Raw genomic sequence first — 21,732 nt, 5'->3', positions numbered from 1 at the left:
GAGACGGAGGAGGGAGGGAGACGGAGGAGGGAGGGAGACGGAGGAGGGAGGGAGACGGGGGAGGGAGGGAGATGGAGAGAGGGAGAGAGAGAGATATGTGTATGCCGGGTCCGGTGGCTCAGTGGACGAAGGCGTCCGCTGCAGGGACCAGTACCCCTGCTGTAGATTCACATGCTCCTCCCCAGAAGTGAGCTCATGCTTCAGATGCTCTCTCACATTCACGATGCACCTGCACACAGCTGTTTTTGAGTTTTATATAGCGTGAACTCGACACAAAGATATCTGAGTGCTTTACATGAGCACCAGTTGAGTTACAGAAGGACACGTTCATTTTGTTAGGCACGAGGAGATTAAGTGATTTGCCCAGAATCATAGGAGTTACTCAGGGCTTTAAATGGGATGAAACAACTGGGGGGGTCTCTCAAAGGGGCATAGCCAATGTAATTAAGGGCGTGGCTTAAAAATACATAAGCTAAAAATCTGTGCTTAGCATAGTGTGCCCCTCGACTTGTATTTTGCTGTTTCTGTCATTCCAGATATATGATACAAGTAACATCATACCTACAACAAGTCAGGGCTATTGGCTTTGTCAATGGTTGTTAGTTGCATAAGATAAATAAGCAACAACTATGGCTTGTATATAATATTGAAAAAGCTTCCACTTAAAGCCCTGGTGACACCATGACAATGTTGCTGCTCCTGAGTTTAAAAAGAGAAGGGAAATCCAAAGAGAAAATGACTCTTTAAAGGATTTCCCTTCCCCATACAATGCTCACCTGGCATGACCTCATGCCGTAACTTCTCCACTAGTGAGAAGTGAGCAGTGTGAGCACGTGCACATGATGTGCCTGCTGTCACTGCAGTCCGGAGAAAAATCGGACCACCGGGCACAAAACAGCCCGATAGAGACCCGTTTCGAGGCCCCCTTTAAAAAACATCCGGTGCTCAGCACCAGTGAGACCCGACCCACTCAAAGCCCTGGAGTTACTATATTGCTTTATTTCACTTAGCCACACTCGCCTGCCTGGGCGGGCGTACAGACTAGGGTGGAGTCTTTATCCTTGGACTTGAGGGAGGAGTCCCGAGATATATCGAGACGGAAAACTCCTTTGAAGAAAAGCAGGTTGCAAATAGTCGCACCCAGCACTAGATGGCAGCAGTGTGCAGAGTGTGTAGATCCACACCACTACAAACCGATAGTTACTGAGTAAGATAAATTTGTTCTCATCACACATTCCAAGTCTGTTTATTTAGCCCCGAAATTGTCCAAATGTCAGCCGCACAGTTATTAAGGAAACAAATTACACTTACCTGTACGCCTGCCACCTCCTCTCGGTCCTCTTCGTCAGGAGCAGGATTGAACGAGGAAGCACACAGGCTCGCAGACACCCCTGACCAATCACAGTGCTGCCTTACAGCAGCATTGTGATTGGTCTGAGCACCGAACGAGAGGAGACTGGGGGACTGGGCATGTTTTCCACCCAGGCTATTCCCCACCCATACAGCCTGGGTGGAGAACATGCAAAGTGCGCTTGACTGTTTGTCCGGCCAAACATTCATGCGCACTTAAGAGGGTGCCACCCTTGTTCCTGTGACGTCCAACCCCTCCCCTCTAACCAGAGAAGACACGGACAGAAAAATAAAAGGATGATAAAGTTAGTTATTATCATTTTATTTTTCCTTTTTCAACTGCTCAGTTGGCACCGAGACACATTTATTCGCCACAGCAACTGAGGCATTGGAATGGCTGGAACAACAGGGTCACTTGCTGCCACCAGAGTGGGACAGAGAGCACTCCACTGGGAGACAGACACAGAGATCGAAATAACGCCCAAGCAGAAATGCCAGGGATACTCACACGAAGGAGGAGGCATGTACGGCGAGGAACAGGATAGTGGTGGAACTGCACCAAACCCTCAGCAGCCCATGGGAAACCATTGTGAGGTCCTCAATAGAGATTCTAGAACATCCAACAGAAGCTCAGCGGCCTCCGGAGAAGGCTCAGAGGACCCAGGCCTGCCAGTGCTGACCCTCATGCTTGTTGGAGATGGGGATAGACTGGAGGAGACTGGACATGCGGGAGAAGGGCAAAGGCTGTTGAGAAAGACCCGGACTGCTGGGATCCGGCCGTAGATGTTATCAGCGGGACCCGGCTGAAATCTGAGTTTGAAACTTTGGACATTTTGGTAAGATATACAAAATGTTGTGGGGAGGGCGACAGACTTCTCGTAAATTGGTGGGGCGGGTTGTTCTAAACTCGTAGCATGAGGTGACAAGGAGGTTGGGAGGGTGGGGCATATTAGGAGGAGCTGTGGCTGTGGGACCTAGCCACAATACACAGTGACCAACATGACGAGACTGGAGGCATTCGACTCCCAGACCATGATGCAGATGTAAATCTCCAGCGGTTGGGGGAAAGCACTTCTCTCTAGATCATTACATGTAATGTGAATGGCCTTGGCAATAAATTGAAAAGAGGGGGGTGGTGATGAAAAACCTGGCGTGTCACTCCCAATATTTGATTTTACTACACTGCTGATAGTAGGGGGAGACTTCAGTCTCACACTACAGAAGGGCCTATTTAGGATGCTTCAGTCTGGGGCGATACCAAGGGACGGCTCAAGGCTCAGCATTTTACTGGGAGCGATGGCACTGGAGGACCTCTGGCAGGCCTCACACTCAGGAGACATGCAATTCTACCATGCAGCCACCGTGATGTGCTCCTCAGAGTGACTGGACTACTTCCAAGTACCTAGGGCCAAAAGGCACAGACATAGGAACACCTCATTCTTGCTGAGGCATCTCTCTCTGACCACTCCCTGCTGTCCACGAAGCTGTGGGCCCATGGGTCCCAGATCAGTACTGTTTAGCACCTAGACCAATGGGAGTTGATGGATTGAGGCACCCGGAGACATGTTCAAGAAGTGGCCACCAGGTGCTCCAAGGAAAATTATGGTTGGTGAATTCCAAGGTGGTCCTCTGACAGGCATACAAGGCAGTCGCAGCGGGCCAACTCATATACCACGTGGCAGGCAAGAGAGCTAATAGGGTGAGAACGGGTTTGGGAATGGAGGAAGAGCTATTGGATGGTAAGCCTTGGTACACTGAGAGACAAGACCCGGATGTGGCTTCGACTCTGGCCCACCTTAGGGCGAGCTATAAGCGCCTGGTCCATCAGAAGGCCAGGACAGTCCATAGGACACTGCAATCCTATATACATGAGATGGTGAATAAGTCGGGAAAGATGCTAGCCTGGGTGGCATAGAAAGAGGAGTTCCAGAGATTGGTCTTTGCTGTAATTACACACCAGGAGAGCCGACGGAGGCGACCGAGGCAGTAACACAGACAGTTGCACGGTTCTTGCGAGACGACTATGCATCCAGTCTCTCCCAGGAAGCGGTACTTGATATACATAGATTCCTGGAGGACATCCCGCTACCTCAGCAGGAAAGGGAAGCTAGGACTACCCTGGATACAGAAATTACGTAGTGGGAGATAGCAGAGGCACTGTCTCACATTAAGAGTTGGTAAGCTCCAGGCACTAACAGCTTTCCCCCTGAGTTTTTCAAGTATGTGAAGAACCAGATGATAAAGCCCCTTCGGGAAATGTGCCTAGAGGCATATGCAGGGTGTATACTTACTAGAGGCCTTATGCAGGCGACTGTTGTCCTTATGCATAAGCCATGCAAGACTCCTGAAGAATACGCCTCCTAGAGACTGATTTCTCTCCTAAACATTGAAACAAAAATACTCTCCAAAGTACTGACTAACCACCTACTGCCAGAGATGAAGAGTTTAGTGGCCCTGGATCAGTCTGGCTTCATGCTCCACAGATCCACTCGACCCAATTTCCGATGCCTTTTTGTGTACTAGGGCTGTATCAATTCAATTCAATTATAAACTTTATTCGATATGTAAAAAACAATCTCACAAAAGTACACGTATATTAAAAGAAATGAAGTAGAATAATAAAATACAGTGAAGGCACATATATAAAAACGTTAAAACCATATTCAGAAGAGTACAAGTAGGCATAATTACAATAATTTAACAACCATCATGCAGTCATTTAAGTAAGAAATGCACAACAAGCGTTGAATCTTGTGTCATCTAAGGTTGCATTGAAGCCCTCACTCTCACGATCACTTTTAGGTAAGAGGAAACAACAGCAATGGCTAAGGGATTGTCCAATGTTTTTAATTTATAATAGGCCGCTCTACAAGATTGTAATCCCCATGATTTAAGTAAGGGTTTCAGGTAGGTTGCCCTCGGCAATTGATAAAACCTACAAAACAAAATGCAATGGATGTTAGATTGTGTTGAGAGACCATCGCAAGGGCATTTCTCCAGGTTGCTGGACCAACAGTTTTGTTTAGGGAATGTTAATAGTCTGAAGAAAGTGTCAGTGCGAAAACGAGTTACAAGCATGCGAATTAAAGGAGATGGTATTAAAAATAAATACAGCTGGGTCCCTTGTGTAGTGGTAGAATGTTGATGATCAACTACCGTGCTCTTATGTTTTTCAGATGACCATCGTCGGCTAATCAGGTGGCTTAGGACTAGTTGATTTAGTGTGTTCGAGGCATGTGGGCTGCTGAATTCATATCTGTGCATAGATCGCCGCCTAGTGTTGGGTTCGGATGATTGCACATTGTTGTCCTGGAAGAGTCTTCGAAGTATCACGAGATAGGTGGCTCCTCCCCTGGACTACAGTGCGCATGGGCATCCTCTCATCCTCTCCATCCTCAGATTGTTTTTTTCCGCCATTGGGTTCGGATGTGCTTATCTTAGCTCAAGTTAGGAAAACTTTATTTAAGGCCAAAAGCCTTTAGATATCGTCGGTATTGTTTGCGTTCGGTATCGATAGATTATTATACTTGTTCTCGGACTCATTCACCCTTCTCGGACCGAGTTTCGGTCCGACCATCGATCAACGTTCGAAGATGGAATCGAGGACTCCCTTCAAGAGATGTCCTCTATGTCACGCAAAATATCCACACATCGATGTCCATCCGGTGTGTAACAAATGTTTATCACCGGATCATGATGAGTCCAGGTGTCTGGCCTGCGCCTGGTTCCGGTCGAAGAAGACCCTTCGGAATAGACGGGCGGCTAGATTGGAGGCCAAAAAATCGGCGCCTAACCCGGTTAACATATTCAGCACCGAGGATGAAGAAGTCGAGAGCGTCGAAGAGATAGAATCGAGCCATGCTTCGGAGCATGACTCCCAATATGACGACGATGATGAGGAGATCTTCGAGGACGAAGACGTCGTCGACGAGGTAGGAGACGACGATGAGGCCCTTGGGGCCGAGGAGGATAGCTCAGGCGAGGAGCTAGGCCAATCCGTCGATGCGGAGGCCGAGGGAGATAGTCTTGATAAGGCTCAGGTCGAGGGATCGCCTGCGGGCCTTACCCAAGATCGGTCGGATCGTTCTACAGCCCCGCCTGAAGGCCCGGCTTCGAACATTTCAAAAGAGCCGGAAATATCGAAAAGGACTGGATACGATTCAGTGAAACCAAAACCAGCACCGGTCAAATCGAAACCGAAAGTGCAACTGGTTCAGGTCGGATCGAAGGCATCGAAGCCTTCCAATCCGTCGACACAGAAGGACGTCGGAACCGACCAAAGAAAGAAGGACTTCGGTACCGAGAAACCAAAAAAGGACTTCGGCACCGAGAAACAGAAGAAGGCCCTCGGTCCCGAGAAGACGCAGCAGCCTATGGCACCGAAGGTTGGGGCACCAACAACCAAGGTCAAGGTGGTCAATCCGACTACATCAACACCGAAGAGTGCTGAGACTGCCAAAATACCGGATCAACAAGGCGTCGATCCCAAACTTTGGATCGAAGACCCGAAGACTGGAAAGAAACCGGAGACCGCGTCGAGGCCTGTCTCCAAAGAGCCTGTCGGTTCAAAAGCACCGTCAGCATTCACGTTGCAACAGGTGTCGGAGTCCCTGAAGTGCGTCCCTGAAGCGCCACTCTCGAACCGAAAACGGGTCCCGATCCGCACAAGGTCGCCAAGGCTCACTCGGCGCCGGCACCGATCAAGTTTGGATTGCCACCGCCGGGGACACCGAAGATGTTCGAACTTAGGAAGAGTATCGAACAACCACGAACAGTGTCCACGGAAAGAACCGATGTCAACGACTCACAAGACCAGTTTATCGACACCGACACTGGTAGGCTGTTGTTCCGCAAGCGGAGAATTGTTCCAGAAAAGGCTTTGGACTCATACAAAATTCCACTAAAAAGGAAACTGGTGTCAGGTTCGACACCAGTGCTTGTAGAACCTTACCACACATATGATCAGGTACCACCATCCTTTTCTCCCACACACTCGGAGGCGGATGCTGGAGAGGGCTATACTGAGGATGATACCACTTATCCTGTGGATAATGACCCTGATGAACAACAGCAAGACCAGGATCAAGCATGGGGAGACCCTAATGACCCAGGAGACCCACAAAATGCTCCTGACACTCCTCTTTATATTATAAAACCATTTCCCACTGAAGATACTGCTGCTTTTAACGCCCTCATTGAAAGAGCAGGTGCAAATCACGGAGTGGAACTTCATTCTGACTCTGTGGAGGAGGATTTCTTGGTGGACACGTTCTCCACATTAGAAAGAACGGTCAAGACTCTACCAATGTTAAAAGGGGTTATTAAACCTGCTAGGGACATCTTTAAGGAGACAACCAGAGCACGGTTATTGAACCCGAGAATAGAGAAAAAATACAAACCAGCCCCAGGAGACCCCATGTACATTAAGGGTCAATTGCCTTTGGACTCCATGGTAGTCTCTAATGCTCGCAAGAGAGCTAACTCGCAGACTACCGGTGATGCTCCTCCTCCGGTCAAGGAGTCCAAAGTGCTAGAAACATCAGGAAAAAGGATAGCAGCACAAGCAGGAAACATCTGGCGCATTGCCAACACTCAGGCACTCCTGGCCCGATACGACAGGTCACACTATGACACCCTAGACACTGCTAGAACACCTACCAGATGACTACAAAGATGGAGCGGAGCTCCTCATCAGAGAGGGACAACTCATTACAAATGCATCCATCAAATGCGCACTAGATGCAGCTGACACTGCAGCAAGGGCAATCAACACTAGTGTGATGTTGAGGAGGCACGCATGGCTGAGAATATCAGGTTTCAAACCAGAGATTCAAAATAATATCTTGAATCAACCAGTCAACCCAGACTTTTTATTTGGCCCTGAGGTTGACGCTACACTGGAAAAGATTAAAAAGGACACTGAAACTGCGAAATCTATGGGGGCTCTACAGTCGCAGTAGTTTCGGAGTGGCTCCTTTCCCGGGAATAGAGGAGCAGCTAGAGGTCAGGGGTCCCAGCAGCAGTACAGTAAAGGAGGTACCAAGAGTACCTATAATAAGAACAATAGGGGTGGATATCGTGGATCCAGCACCAAAGGCAGAGGACGAGGACACAACAACACCAGGTCCTCCGCCAATAACAAACAGGGACGTCTTGTCACTGCCCCCCGACCACATAACACCGGTCAGGGGGACACTCCAACAGTTCCTGCCAGTCTGGAGATCCATCACCACAGACAGGTGGGTCAGAGAAATTGTCCAGTACGGTTATTGTCTGGAATTAACATCCAATCCACCCAACATACCACCAAGACACCGTCCTATGTCCGCAGAGCACTTGGCATTATTGCAGCAGGAAGTACTAAGTATGCTGCAGAAAGAAGCCATAGAGCTCGTGCCTGTAGAACAGCGAGGGTCAGGGGTGTACTCTCTGTACTTCTTGATCCCAAAAAAGGACGGGTCTCTCAGACCTATACTGGACCCGAGACCTCTCAACCAATACATTCTGTCAGAGCATTTTCATATGCTCACCCTCCAGCCGGTTCTGCCGTTACTCAGTCAGGGAGACTTCCTAGCAACACTGGATTTAAAGGATGCGTATTTCCACATACCCATACACCCATCACACAGAAAATATCTCAGGTTGACTATTCAGGATCAGCATCATCAGTTCAAAGTCCTCCCTTTCGGGGTAACAACGGCGCCCAGAGTCTTTACCAAGTGCCTAGCGACAGTGGCTGCACACTTAAGAAGACAGCACATTCACGTCTTCCCTTACCTGGACGACTGGCTTGTTCAGGCAAAGTCAGCCAGGCAGTGTGCCAGCCACATATCCCACACCATTCACCTTCTTCACAGTCTGGGATTCTCACTGAATTATCCAAAGTCACATCTTCAACCCGCCCACATACGGCAATACCTGGGCGCGACCATAGACACTCTGGCAGCCAAAGCTCAGCCAAATTTAGCGAGGATCAACAGCATGCCACTGCTGATAAAAAATTTCAGACCTCAACACTCCCTTCCAGCGCGAGTGTTCATGCAGTTAATAGGCATGATGGCCTCCTGCATCCTCATAGTCCCGCATGCGAGACTACATATGCGCCCGCTTCAGGAGTGCCTGGCATGTCAATGGAATCAGACTCAAGGACAGTTGAAAGACCTAGTGTTGGTGAGCGGTCGGGCATACAACTCTCTGCATTGGTGGAATCCACAAAACCTTTGCAGGAGCCGACCATTCCAAGAGCCTGTTCCACAAATAATACTGACGGCGGACGCGTCTCTCCACGGATGGGGAGCTCATGTACTCAATTACACAGTGCAGGGACTATGGACGATACAGCAACAGAAGATGCACATCAACCTTCTGGAACTGATGGCAATCTTCCTGGCAATGAAGGCTTTCAAAGTACACTTGTGCAACAAAGTCGTGTTGATCCGGACGGACAACATGACTGCCATGTACTACGTACAGAAGCAGGGAGGAACACACTCTCCACAGTTGTCTCATCTGGCTCAGAGCATGTGGAGGTGGGCCATTCAGAGGAACACCTCCCGGGCAAGGACAACCAAATAGCGGATCTGCTCAGCAGACACAGCCACCAAATGCACAAGTGGAAGCTACATCCATCAGTACTCCAACCGTACTTCCAGCAGTGGGGTCATCCAGAGATAGACCTATTCGCCACAAGGGAAAACGCAAAATGCCAAAGCTTTGCCGGCAGGTTCCTGCATCCACAGTCGCAGGGCAATGCGATATGGATGAACTGGTCTGGCAGATTTGCGTACGCTTTTCCCCCAGCGCCATTAATACCGCTAGTTGCACGCAAACTAAGGCAACACTCAATGACACTCATCCTGGTTGCTCCAATGTGGGCACGCCAGCCATGGTACACCACGTTACTAGAACTTTCCGTGGTGCCGCCTCAAAGACTGCGGCTAACACCCAAACTTTTAACACAGAACCATGGCGAAATTCAGCACCCAGATCCGCAACAGCTGAACCTAGCGATCTGGCTCCTGAAGTCTTAGAGTTTGGCTACCTGAACCTGCCTCCAGAATGTATGAATATCATCAAGGAGGCCAGGGGACCTACGACCAGAGCTTGCTATGCGGCTAAATGGAAAAGATTTGTCCTTTACTGTAAAAACAATGACATTAATCCACTGGATGCATCCATTCAGAACATCATCTGTTACCTGTTACACTTATACCTATGCAATCTGGCATACAGCTCCATCCATATACATCTAACCGCCATAGCAGCCTACCTTCAGAACAGGCAGCACCTCTCTTTATTCAGAGTGCCTGCCATCAAAGCCTTCTTAGAGGGACTCAAAAGAGTGATTCCTCCAACACACCCACCAGCACCGGTGTGGAACCTGAATGTGGTCCTCACCAGATTGATGGGTCCACCTTTTGAACCTCTACATTCATGTGAGATTCAATTCCTCACCTGGAAAGTAGCTTTCTTAGTGGCAATAACTTCGTTGAGAAGAGTTAGTGAACTCCAGGCACTAACCATTCAAGAGCCATTCATACAGGTTCACGCAAACAGAGTTGTACTACGTACCAACCCCACATTCATGCCTAAGGTGATATTGCAGTTCCACATGAATCAGACTATTGAACTGCCTGTTTTCTTTCCAAATCCAGACAATGTCGCAGAGAGAATGCTCCATACACTAGATGTAAAGAGGGCCCTCATGTACTATATAGACAGAACAAAGGATTTCAGGAAAACAAAACAACTGTTCGTTGCCTTTTCTCCACAACACAAGGGCAACGCCATTTCCAAAGCAGGGATAGCCAGATGGATCGTTAAATGTATTCAAATTTGCTATGAAAAAGCTAAACGCACATTAACGATCCCTCCAAGGGCCCACTCAACACGCAAGTTAGGGGCGTCCATGGCTTTCCTAGGGAACATTCCTTTAGAGGAAATATGTAGAGCAGCCACATGGTCCACTATACATACATTTACTAAACACTACTGTGTAGATGTACATTCAAAACAGCAGGCAGCTGTAGGACAGGCTGTTCTCAAGACCCTTTTTCAGACTGCTGCAGCTGACACGGGCAGCCTCCGCTAATGGAGGGACTGCTATATAATCTATGCACAGATATGAATTCAGCAGCCCACATGCCGCGAACCGAATATGCTACTTACCAGTATGCATCTGTTCTTGGCATGTAGGGCTGCTGACATTCATATCGCCCACCCTCCTCTCCGGCGCCTGTAGCGGCTGCAGCACTCAGAATTACTGTATAGCATGGTCATCACTTGTATCTACTCCATCACTGCCACAATGGCGAAAAACAATCTGAGGATGGAGAGGATGCCCATGCGCACTGTAGTCCAGGGGAGGAGCCACCTATCTCGTGATACTTCGAAGACTCTTCCAGGACAACAATGTGCAATCATCCGGACCCAACACTAGGCGGCGATCTATGCACAGATATGAATGTCAGCAGCCCTACATGCCAAGAACAGATGCATACTGGTAAGTAGCATATTCGAACTCTAGATATTTTATTCAAAGTTGATGGATCAGAAAAAAATTCACGATGCCCTAAGTCAAATGACAAGTTTCTTACATATTTCAACCACTTGATATTATCAGCCTCGTTCAGACTGAGGCAATCTGTGAGGATTTCCCTATTTAGATTGGGCTCCTGGTTGGTCCAGACTTTATGCCATAGGATGATGGGGGAAGAATTTATGATGTCCGTGATGTATGTAAGACCAAGTTCATCATGTACCACATATGTAGATGTACCGCGTGGGAGAGCCAGGAGGTAACGTAAAAAAGAATTCTCAGAGCGTTGAATATGGTCGGCATGCTCAATTCCCCAAATCCATAAATGCCAGTCGAAATGCACTTGGCCTTGTAGATCTGTAATAAGGGATTAATCGGACGTCCCCCTAGCTTTTTTGAGAAGTTAGTCAACGCACCTATAGCTTTAGAAAACGCAATTCCCCTAGCTTGGGCGGCAACCAACCAGGAGCCCCTCTTATCGAAGATAATGCCCAGATAGGGGAACCTATCGGTGCTTTCCAACTTTCTGCCGTTTGAAAAAATGGAGCGTTGTTTCTTTCTGATCCCTGAGCCACAAGACATGGTAAAGGTTTTGGAGGCGTTAACGTTTAAGCCTCTTTGTGACATAAAGTCGGTGAATTCTCCTACTGCCCTTTGTAGCCCCATACAAGTCTGTGACATGATTGCTGCATCGTCCGCGTAGAGGAGTATCGGTATCGGTTTCCCGTTTATGGTGGGGTAGTCATGGTAAGTTTTGTTAAGATGGTGACCAACAGAGTTTATATAGAGTGTAAAAAGTAAAGGGGCTAGTATACAGCCCTGTCTTACACCTCTCCGAATATAAAACTTATCAGAGCATTCTCCGCATCTACCATATCGAACGCGGGCTGATGCTCCCCTATAGAGTTCCTTGATGAATGAAAGGATAGGGGGCTCTAGGCCGATCTCTGCGAGAGATTCCCAGAGCAGCTCATGATCAACGCAGTCGAACGCAGAACTGAGATCTACGAAAGTCACAAAGAGATTTCCCTTTTTAGCCTGAGTGTATTTGGCAATTATAAGGGCCAAGTTCAAGCCTTGTTCAATAGTGCCTTTGCCATGTCTAAAGCCATATTGTAGATTGGAAATAATATTTCCCTCACTTATCCGGTCCTGGATTCTATTTAAAATGATTCTCCCTGCAACTTTCATCAGGGAGTCGAGCAGCAAAATTGGGCGGTAATTGGAGGGATTGTTCCTGTCACCTTTTTTAAAAATCGGCACTACGACCGCCTCAGGCCAGGTGGGAATGAAACCCGTGACATTCAAGGAATTTAGGACGTTGGTAAGCAAGGGAGCCCACAGGTCCGGCTGTGATTTAAATACATCTATTGGTACACAGTCCGGACCGGGAGCCTTCCCAGAGGGGCTTTCCTTCAATGCCACAAGTACCTCTTCACATTCGAAAAGGATGTCTAGAGGGAAAAGACTAGAAATGTTTGACTCTAGCTGAGGGTTGAGATAACTCTTCAATACACCCGCTGGTTCCCTGGGGTCTGATATATTATATAAGGTGCCAAAATGTCTAACCCAGGTTTCGGCAGGTATGGCTGAATCAATCTTGGGGGGCTGGGTGCACTGCAAGAAAGGGGCATTTACTGCCTTCCAAAAGGCAGTATTGTCCCTTTTGTTGGAAGCCTCCTGTAAGGCTAGCCAGGCCTCTGTTTTCAACTGGTTTTTCCTAGCTAGTCGAGCTGCACGATAGTTTTGTCTAGCTTCCCATATTTCTGTCTGGTTTCTTGGGTTAGTATGTAGGGCCGTTTTTAAAAGTTTCAGAGGTTTAGTACAGGTCCTATTAAACCAGCCTTGGCTACACGGTAGAACTTTCCTTGGGGCCCGTGCGAGTAATCTTTTGATCTCCAGCGTGATTATAGAGAAGGAATGACTAATTGCCTGGGGGTTTTCTGTTGTTGAAAGACATGTCTGAATATGGGCATAGGTGTTTTTAACCAGTGATTGGAGGAAAACTATGGGGACTACTTTATCCCATTTTAAATGAAACCCATTTATAGTTGCCAACTTATGTGGCGGGGTATGAGGAGGATTCTTCCCTACGTTGGAGATAACATATGGATTTAATTTTAAGGTCACCACAATAGGGTAATGGTCACTGAGAGCAATATTGAGGGTCTCCCAGTTGAGTATAATCCCTGAATACCTAGAAGATAAGGTATAATCAATTGTAGAGTGGCAACCTCTCCCGTTATAAGTCGGTTTAAAACACTTCGGTGGGCAACACAACTCATTCGCATATGATAAGTTAAAATGAGATGTTAACCCATTTAATAAGTCCCCTAATTTAGTATGCGAAAAATGGGTAAGTGGGTCATCCCTGCCGATATCCAGGCCGCAAGTGCCCTTGTTGTTACTAGGGCTGTAGAGCGAATGTAGGAGAACCGGCAATACTTCTGGCATGCTGATGCTGAAAAAGCATTCAATTCGCTGGTTTGGCCTTTTTCTCTTGATGCTACTAGAGTGTATGGGCTTTGGACCAATCTATCGGAAGTGGTTGAGTCTTCTCTACTGTATGACAACAGCAAGGGTATGTGTGAACGTAACACTCTTGGGGGAATTTGAACTCAGCAATGCCACTCATCAGGGGAGTCCTCTGTCCCCACTGCTTTTTGCAATGGTGATGGAACCACTGGCAAATTGGTTTATCGAATGATTTTCTTGTCCAAGTTCATCTGTGTCTTGCAGAACTGAATGTTCGAGGTCCCAGATTAATTCATCTGAGCGGTGAGGTTGAGGTCAGGACTCTTCTGTGGGACGGGGTTACAAAGCGGATAGCCTTCGGGACGTCGACTAGATGACCAATTGATGGAGGCATAGCCCTGCCGGACCTGCGCTTGTACTACTAGGAGGCCCAGCTACTGGTGGTTAATGACTGATCTGCTTGGAAACACTAGGTGGCTATATGGCGTGGGGGCGTTGGGCCCTCACAGATCCAATGTCTGCAGTGATCCAGACCTGGAGATGTGATGCACAAGCTAGGTTGAACAGACAAACTGGCGCTGGAGACGCCATTGTGGGACTCGAGAGCTTTGGCAGAGCTCCGGGGAGTGTCGGTCACCTACAGTCGGATAGGATTGGTATCTCGATGCTAGGGGTCCTAAGAAATGACAGGGATGTCTATCCTTCAAGGAATTTAAGACAAAACAACATGAGGGGTGGTCAGTTCCTCCAATATCCGCTAGTTAAACTGATCCTGGTCAAAAAGATCATGCTACCTCGTGAGATAGAGGACGAAAGCCCCGTCGAAAATAGGGTGTTGGGCCTCTCGCACATACATGCCATATCTGAGTTATATTTACTTCTCACCAATAGTCATGTCCCACTGCAAGCGCTAAAGGAGAGATGGAAAGGAGACCTCGGGAGAATCAAGGATGACCAGTGGGGTGTGGCATATAGATATCCTGTGGCTAACGTATCAGGATTCCAGCTGATTCTGCTAAGGTTGTTACACAGTGCATACTTCACCCCCATGAGGCTAGATATTATAGGCAGGACAGATACAGACAGATGCTTGAGAGGGTGTGGCCAACGAGGGACATTGTTGCACACAATTTGGGAGTGCCCACAAGTGAAGGGTTTCTGCAAGGGCGTCCAACAGAGGCTTGCAAGGGTGGTGGGAGATCCCTTTGTGCTCACTTCCTGGATAATACTCGTGGGCTTCTGTGGAGAGGTGATCCTTGACAGATGCACTCTCCTGCAGCACGGCTCTGACTTAGCTCAACTGGTATCCTAAGAGTTGAGATAGTCCAACGCTTCTGTCCGTGAATAGTTGGATGTCCAGTGTTGAGTGGTTTAGACAAGCTGAGGAACCGATATTGCAGGCCAAGGGATGTCCCAGGACTTTGCAAAGGTGTGGGTCCAAGGGACAGATGGTGGGGAGGAGTGATGGGCATGAGGGGATCACCCCCAGGATCTAGATTCAGAGGGCTCGCTCGACTATAGTGGGAAAAACAAATGGCGTGGACACCCATTAATGAGCAGATGTAAATAATTTGTAAACCAACTAAATTGCAGTCATAAAACTAAAAAGAATTAATATTGATATAAATGGAACAATGGTAGAAAACGAATGGATATACACAGGGACGGCTTTAGCGCTAGTGGCGCCCAGTGCGACAGTGTTAGTTGGCGCCCCCCAATGACCACTTCCACCACGGATTCCCTCACTACCACCCTTTAACAGTGCCCCTCAAGTCTCCATAACCACTCTTTCTAAGATGCATTTAATTTGTTTTATAGGGCCACTCATACCAGTGTAGGGTGTCAGAGCACTTTGCATCACACACATTACACAGAGATAATCAATCATACGTGTGTAAATCAGTGTCTAGTAAGTGTTACATAAGACAGAAGACTACAAGGTGTAGGGGTCACATATCATCCATACTGGTAGACAGTATAGTGTAATAGTGCTTGGTCTGGAGAAGCACAGACTCCGAATTTAAAATGTAACACCATGGTTGCGGTTTCTCTTTAATAATAAGAATTGATCTCTATCCAAAAGAACCCTTTTTCCAACATTAGGATAATGAAAGACTGGGGAAAAAAATCATAACGCTCTAATTTATACCTTTCAGATTGCATGTAGCTCTTAGATGATAGTTACTAGCTCACTGTTCTATGTTAGGATTTTAACTTATAAACTGCAAGTAACAAAAGGATCTCTGACAAAAGCAGTAACCTACTGACCTATTTACATTATATGCATGTGATCTGAATGGTACATATTCTTTGCAGCAGGCACATTTACCCACTGCTCTACCTCACCACGAATCAACACTTCCACTAGACAAACCTCTGATCTCTCTCTAGGAAGAACATTAATCACATTTTTATTGTTGCCTGAAAATTGCTGGAGGTCATAACTTGCAAACACGACGCCCCCACCCGAAGTCAGCGCCCTGTGCGGTCGCACCGCCCTAGAGCTGGCCCTGGTGGATGTACAATACCTTTTCATACTGTTTTTAATACCATTCAAGTAAGACCTGTTACACCATAGGGATGAATAATGACTGGAAAGGTTCCCTGTTAAAGAATCTAGAGTGAGTGATTTTATCCATACCCAAAAAGTAGATTTATTCGAGGCGAGCATATCCGATATTGTTACCATTATTATCTTTGCTGCTTTTTGAAAAGCTCGATTGTCTCACTCTTGCCAGATGCTGACCCCGAGGTGACCATGTCCATGCTGCGTTGGACCTACACTGATGAGCTGGAGCTGAGAGAAGATGACGTCTACTTGACTGAGTTAATGAAGCTCGCTAACCGCTTTCAGCTGCAGCTGCTGCGGGAAAGGCAAGTAGTGTCAGTGAGCACTGGGAGGATGATTAGTGCTTTAGAAGTGTAGACACGTGTGTTATGGCCTTTCCGAATAACTACCCAGGCTGCAGTAGCTCGTTGGTGGCGGCGCACTCTATGATGCAGCTTATTTTTTAATGTGAATGTAAATAAAAAGCTTGTACTCCAACGGAATCGGTAGGATGGCCATGCTGAGTAGTTCCCTCCATCACTCCCTTTCAGTGAGATTTCTTGGTGCAGTGCCTCATCTCATTTATTGTTTTAAAAAAAAAAATACTTTTGTGTAGGGTTATAGATTAGTTGTGCTTTATGATGATCATTGTGTTACAGCAAACAAATGATGGACGGAATGCTGACAATGCAAACATTCTGCACCAGTCAAAAGATCTGGGTTAAATCCATCGTTCTTTTGTCCACTACGCCACCCCAGTTTGGACCCAGCCATATGCAAATCAGTCTTGACCCTGTGCCCCATGGGAACAGTCCAGACCGAACTGCCAGGCCCTCCCTGGACCGGAAACAAGCATCCTGGGACCGGTTTCAGGGTATGTCACCCTTCTTCAGCCAGGCTAGCTTGAGTCCAGTGGCACAGTGAGCAAGGGACCCACGTCTGGGCATACCCATCCCACTTAGGGCGAAAAGTGTTACAGCAAACAAATGTTGGACGAAATGCTGACAATGCAAACATTCTCCCCCAGTCAAAAGATTTGGGTTAAATCCATCATTCTTTTGCCCACTACGCCACCCCAGTTTGGATCCAGCCATATGCAAATCAGTCTTGACCCTGTGCTGTGATGATCATTAGCATAAATATATAGTTTTTTTGCTTCTCGTTTTTCTGTGAACCCCATATTAGACAAACATTTTGAAATGCAGTTCCTCAAATGACAATACTGAGTGGCTAAATAGAGCAAAACAGCAGGACCCCCACAGTAATCCTTTGTCTTAAAAAAAAGTTATCTAAAGTGACTTAAATCAGCTCATTGCTGCTTCCCTAAAGGACAGGTGTCTGTCAATAACACACATCTATGCAGACTATTCCCGTTAATCATAGGTCATTGCTCAAGTCAGGAAAACCCTGGCTTCCATAGATATAAATGAATCCGCTCTCGCCCTGACCCATATCTCATATGCCACTTGGAAAACCCGAATAAACAAACCAGTCCAACTGGTCTCTTTTCAGCAAGACTGGGCAATACTAAAGAGTTCAGCTTTCCTCGTCCCGCTGAATGACTCTTCCACGGTAAACAAACTGCAGGCTTACCTTGCTGCCGCGTTGAACTCCAAAGTCAGAAGAGAGATCATGTACATTCGGCTGCTGGCATTGCAAATTATGGACTTTAGCCATGTTTGGTCATACCAAAGCACAGGAGGGGCATGCTGTCTGTGCAACTACAAGTGAGAGTCCTGACTACACCTATTGTGTTGCTGCCCGGCCCTTACTACCAAAAGGAGGATCCTCCTAAGACAAATATGCCTAGGTGAAAAGCAAACACTTGCCTCGAGGCCTCTGCCATATGCTTCTCACAAAGAGAACCCAACATTTTGGCCCGGTGTGGAAGATTTGCACAAACAATTAGGCAAGCCATGTACCCCCGCCCTGCAACTGCACCCTGCCCTCAAACAGTCCTAAGGCTGATCCCGGATTACTTCAAACAGAGTTTCTTGAAAGAGAACGGACCAAACCTAGGAAGCAGCAATTGAGTCTAAAGTTCCCTCGCACCATACCGGCGGCACTCTTCGGTCAATCAAAACTAGGAGTCCATGGGGCTGCATCCCTAGTTGGCTTTTTGTTTTCCCCCTCATTTGCCTCGTTTCCACCCTTCTTCTAACGATGCCACCCTGGGTTATCAAACCTCATTCGCTGGAAAAAAGGAAACCATGTGAAGGCTCTCAAGACAGCGACCTTGGATTATACGAAGAAAACCTCCTCCTTAATTTCGAACACACGCTATTTCCCAAGTCCTTCTGCTCACACAGAAAGAACTACACCAGCTGAGGAAGGTAGAGGCTTAATCATTGGACCTTTGTTCATTATACCTCAATCCTTAACCACACCAGGACAGAAAGGGAGTCCATAATTCATGTCTCTTTTTCCCCTGATCCGAAATATCCAAATTCGCAATATCTCAGATTTCAACCAATCAACCTCCATTGGAGGAGCCGGAGATACCCATAGTTTACAGATCTCCTTGCGCGCCGGGAGCATAGCATAGAAAACCAATTTTGCGCTGTCCTTGCTAACAGTACATTGCAATTCCAAACTTCCAAATATAACCAATACAGCGCTTACCTTGATCTGCAGATTAAAAACACTGGACAGGAAATTACTTACGGCCTCCCAAAATGTCTGAATCTTCAGGCAGTATATAAACATATGCGGATAACTTCATTCGGACTGCCGCAATTAGGACACGCCACCACTCCTCCAGACCCAAATTTGGATAACCTCTGCGGGTTCCAGTAAGTCCCATGCATAGTAAAAAGATGGATCCTTCTCAAATATGCAAGTTTAACTGTTTTGTAAAACATTGATACTTGCCATTGATCTTCCAGCGCGGTTCCCGGCAAGCTTACTCCCCACAGATACTCCGGCAATGTGAAAGCCCCATCTTTCATCTCTAGCATCAGCCAGTACCACATTGCAACTTCCTTTTTGAACACAACTCCGACAGCAATTTTTCCTCAAGTTCGTTAGGATCTCCTATTTTTTCTTCCGACGCCAAGTACCAGCTTTGAATCTGGAGGAGCTTAAATCTCAAACGTTGGACCTATCACCTGCTCACACCAACACCATGAAACCAACTGACCTTCTGGCAATAACTGCTTCCACCTTAGTATGCCCGCCTCTTTTAAAGGTAATGCCAGTATGTCCTTGGTCCATTCCAGAGAACCTGGTGCTTCCCGTATAGGGGCCAACTGGCTAAAATAAGGAATTTTTAGGGTCTTTCTGATTTTATACCACAATTCAGCCATGTCCTTTAAAATCTTTAACCTAACTTTCTTGAAATATTTCGGATCTGCGTATTTATACATGAACCCCTATTCTGCTCCCTTTTTTTTAAATGAATTTTTTTATTAACAACCAACAATGTCGACAATACATATTGAAATTACAGATATATCGGCTCCGAATCTTGTGGTTACACGAGTAAAACCATACATAGTACTGGCTAGGACAATAAGCAGCTAAGGCGTAAGTTGGTTATCAGTGTCAGGGTCTGGGGGGGGGGGGGGGGGGGCACAGATATCTCCTTGATAAGTGTTCCATTTGTCCCAGATGGAGGTCCACTTTCGGGGGCACCCACGTGAGATATATACGGTCTTTTCCCTAAACATGCACCAGTTCATGTCGTTCTTCCAGGAGACCACCCAGGTGGCTCCCTCGCCCCCCATGCCTGTGCTATGTTGCGTTTAGCTATCATCTGGCCCAAAGTAACCCACAATTTATCTCTACTGTTATGGTCTGTGGGCCCCCAGATATTCAAAAGGCAGTGCTTTGCCTCTGGACGTGTGACCACCCCTGTAACCCGACTCATACACTCGAGCACTCTGTGCCAGTAAGATTGAATAGGGGGACATTCCCAGATTATATGCAAAAAGGAGCCGGTCTGTCCACATCCACGGCGACAATCCTCCTCTTCCAGCCTGCCCATTTTAACCAGCGTCGGACCAGAGATATAAATCCGGTGTAGGACCTTTTTTTTTTTTTTTTGAAAAGATTTTATTGTGCACAAAAAGGGTTACAAACACGGGCCTACAACCACCAGGGCCGGCCACTAGTGGTCGAAGTGTTCCAGCATATCATAAAACAATGACTGGCCCACAGGGGCTCCGCACTATCACAGTAGATCAGACTGCACATAAGGGAAATCAGAATACACGCTTTTAGTATAAATAACAACAAAAAAGAAAAATACAAAAATACAACAAACAAGGCGAAACGACTTATGAAGGGCGGCGAACACCAGCCGGGGGAGTCAACACCCAACCACCCGAGGGCGGTCAATAAAAGAAGACCTGAGAGGGAGGGGGGGGGCCACGAGAGAACCAAATCTGTACTCCAAAGTACGAGATAAACAAGGAACCCTCAAGGATCAGGGGGACGAGGCAACCCCGGACGTATCCACCAAAGGGGGAGCACAGATAGACCCACGATACGCGTTCCACTGCCCCCAAATTCTACCCCAAGCCCCCGGTTTACCACGAGCCACATACACCGTTTTCTCCCTGAACATGCACCAGTCCATGTTCTCCTTCCAGACGGATACGGTGGGAGGCCGCTGGGAACCCCAAAGCTGTGCAATATCTCTCTTTGCAATCATGTTCCCCAAGGCCGCCCACCGAGCCTGAGCCGCATTGCAGTCATTGGGCTCCCATACATTCAGCACACAACGACGCACCTCCGGCAGCAGAGCGACCCCGGTGACTCGTCTCATAATATCATGCACCCGGCGCCAGTATTCCGCCACCTCGCGGCATTCCCATAGGATATGGAGAAAGGTAGCACTGAGCCCGCAGCCACGCTTACAGAGTCCGTCGTCTGAAAACCCCATCGAGACCAGGCGGGGGCCCGTCACATATACACGATGGAGAATCTTAAGCTGGACCAGGCGGAGACGGGCCGGGATGGCCACCTCCTTAGGGGATGACAGTGCAGTCTGCCAGTCCTCATCGTCCAGCTCCACCCCATCTCCCGTCCATGCCTCCCGAAGACGCACCAAGAGGTCAGCCCGATTTGTTTATCAGTTTTTTGTAAATCAGGGAGATAGTACTGTCGGGGACGTGACCATCGAGCATGCGGTCCTCGAGAGGCAAAGAAGAAGGGACCGTGGTCCCCTCCCCAAAGACCGAAAGCAGGGCGTGCCGAACCTGTGCATAACGGAAGAACTCTCTGTCACTAAGCTCATACTCGCCTTGAAGCGCCGCGAAGGATTTAACCGCACCTTTAACCCACAGGTCCCCCACTCTGCTGATGCCGATCGTATCCCAGCGCTCGAAGCCTTTCGTTGTCCAGAGGCTTCCCAAGCGGTCTGAGTCGAATAGAGGAGTGGCGCACGTTAAACGCTCACTCCAGCCCATCGCTACGTTAGCCGCCTTCCATACACGGACCGCAATCCTGGTAGGGCCCGTAAGGGCCCTACCATCAGACCGCGAGTAAAGCGCTCTGTTATAGTTACCGCCGGGGAGCAGGAACTTATCCATCTCATATGCCGGGTTCGAACCAGGAGCGTACGTAGCATGATTAATGGCAGACAGCTGGGAGGCCCAATAGTACCGTCTAATATCAGGAAGCGCGATGCCCCCGTCATACCAGGAAAGAGTCCGCTTGGCCAAAGCGATACGCGATCGCCCGTCCCAAACCAGTCTGCTCTGCAAACTCTCCACCTCCCTAAAGTAGGCTGCAGGAATGACATCAAAGGAGTTCTGGAGTGCATAAAGGAATCTGGGAAGGGACATCATTTTAAACAGCGCCGCGCGACCAAGCGGAG

General features: G+C 47.8%; 1 protein-coding gene across 3 annotated transcripts in view; it reads left to right on the top strand.

The window, feature by feature from the left end:
* Positions 1-21,732, top strand: part of ANKFY1 (ankyrin repeat and FYVE domain containing 1) — a 506,490-nt gene that overhangs the window by 159,270 nt on the left and 325,488 nt on the right. For all 3 annotated transcript variants that reach the window (XM_085649582.1, XM_085649583.1, XM_085649584.1), the window contains exon 4: positions 16,102-16,237. In XM_085649582.1, coding sequence (XP_085505708.1) covers positions 16,102-16,237 — 136 coding nt within the window. The remainder of the gene's footprint in view (positions 1-16,101; positions 16,238-21,732) is intronic.

The sequence above is a fragment of the Triturus cristatus genome, chromosome 3_2 (assembly GCF_964204655.1).
Source record: "Triturus cristatus chromosome 3_2, aTriCri1.1, whole genome shotgun sequence".
NCBI lineage: Eukaryota > Metazoa > Chordata > Amphibia > Caudata > Salamandridae > Triturus > Triturus cristatus.
Note: the sequence above shows the minus strand (reverse complement) of the source record. Positions and strands in the feature narration are given on the sequence as shown.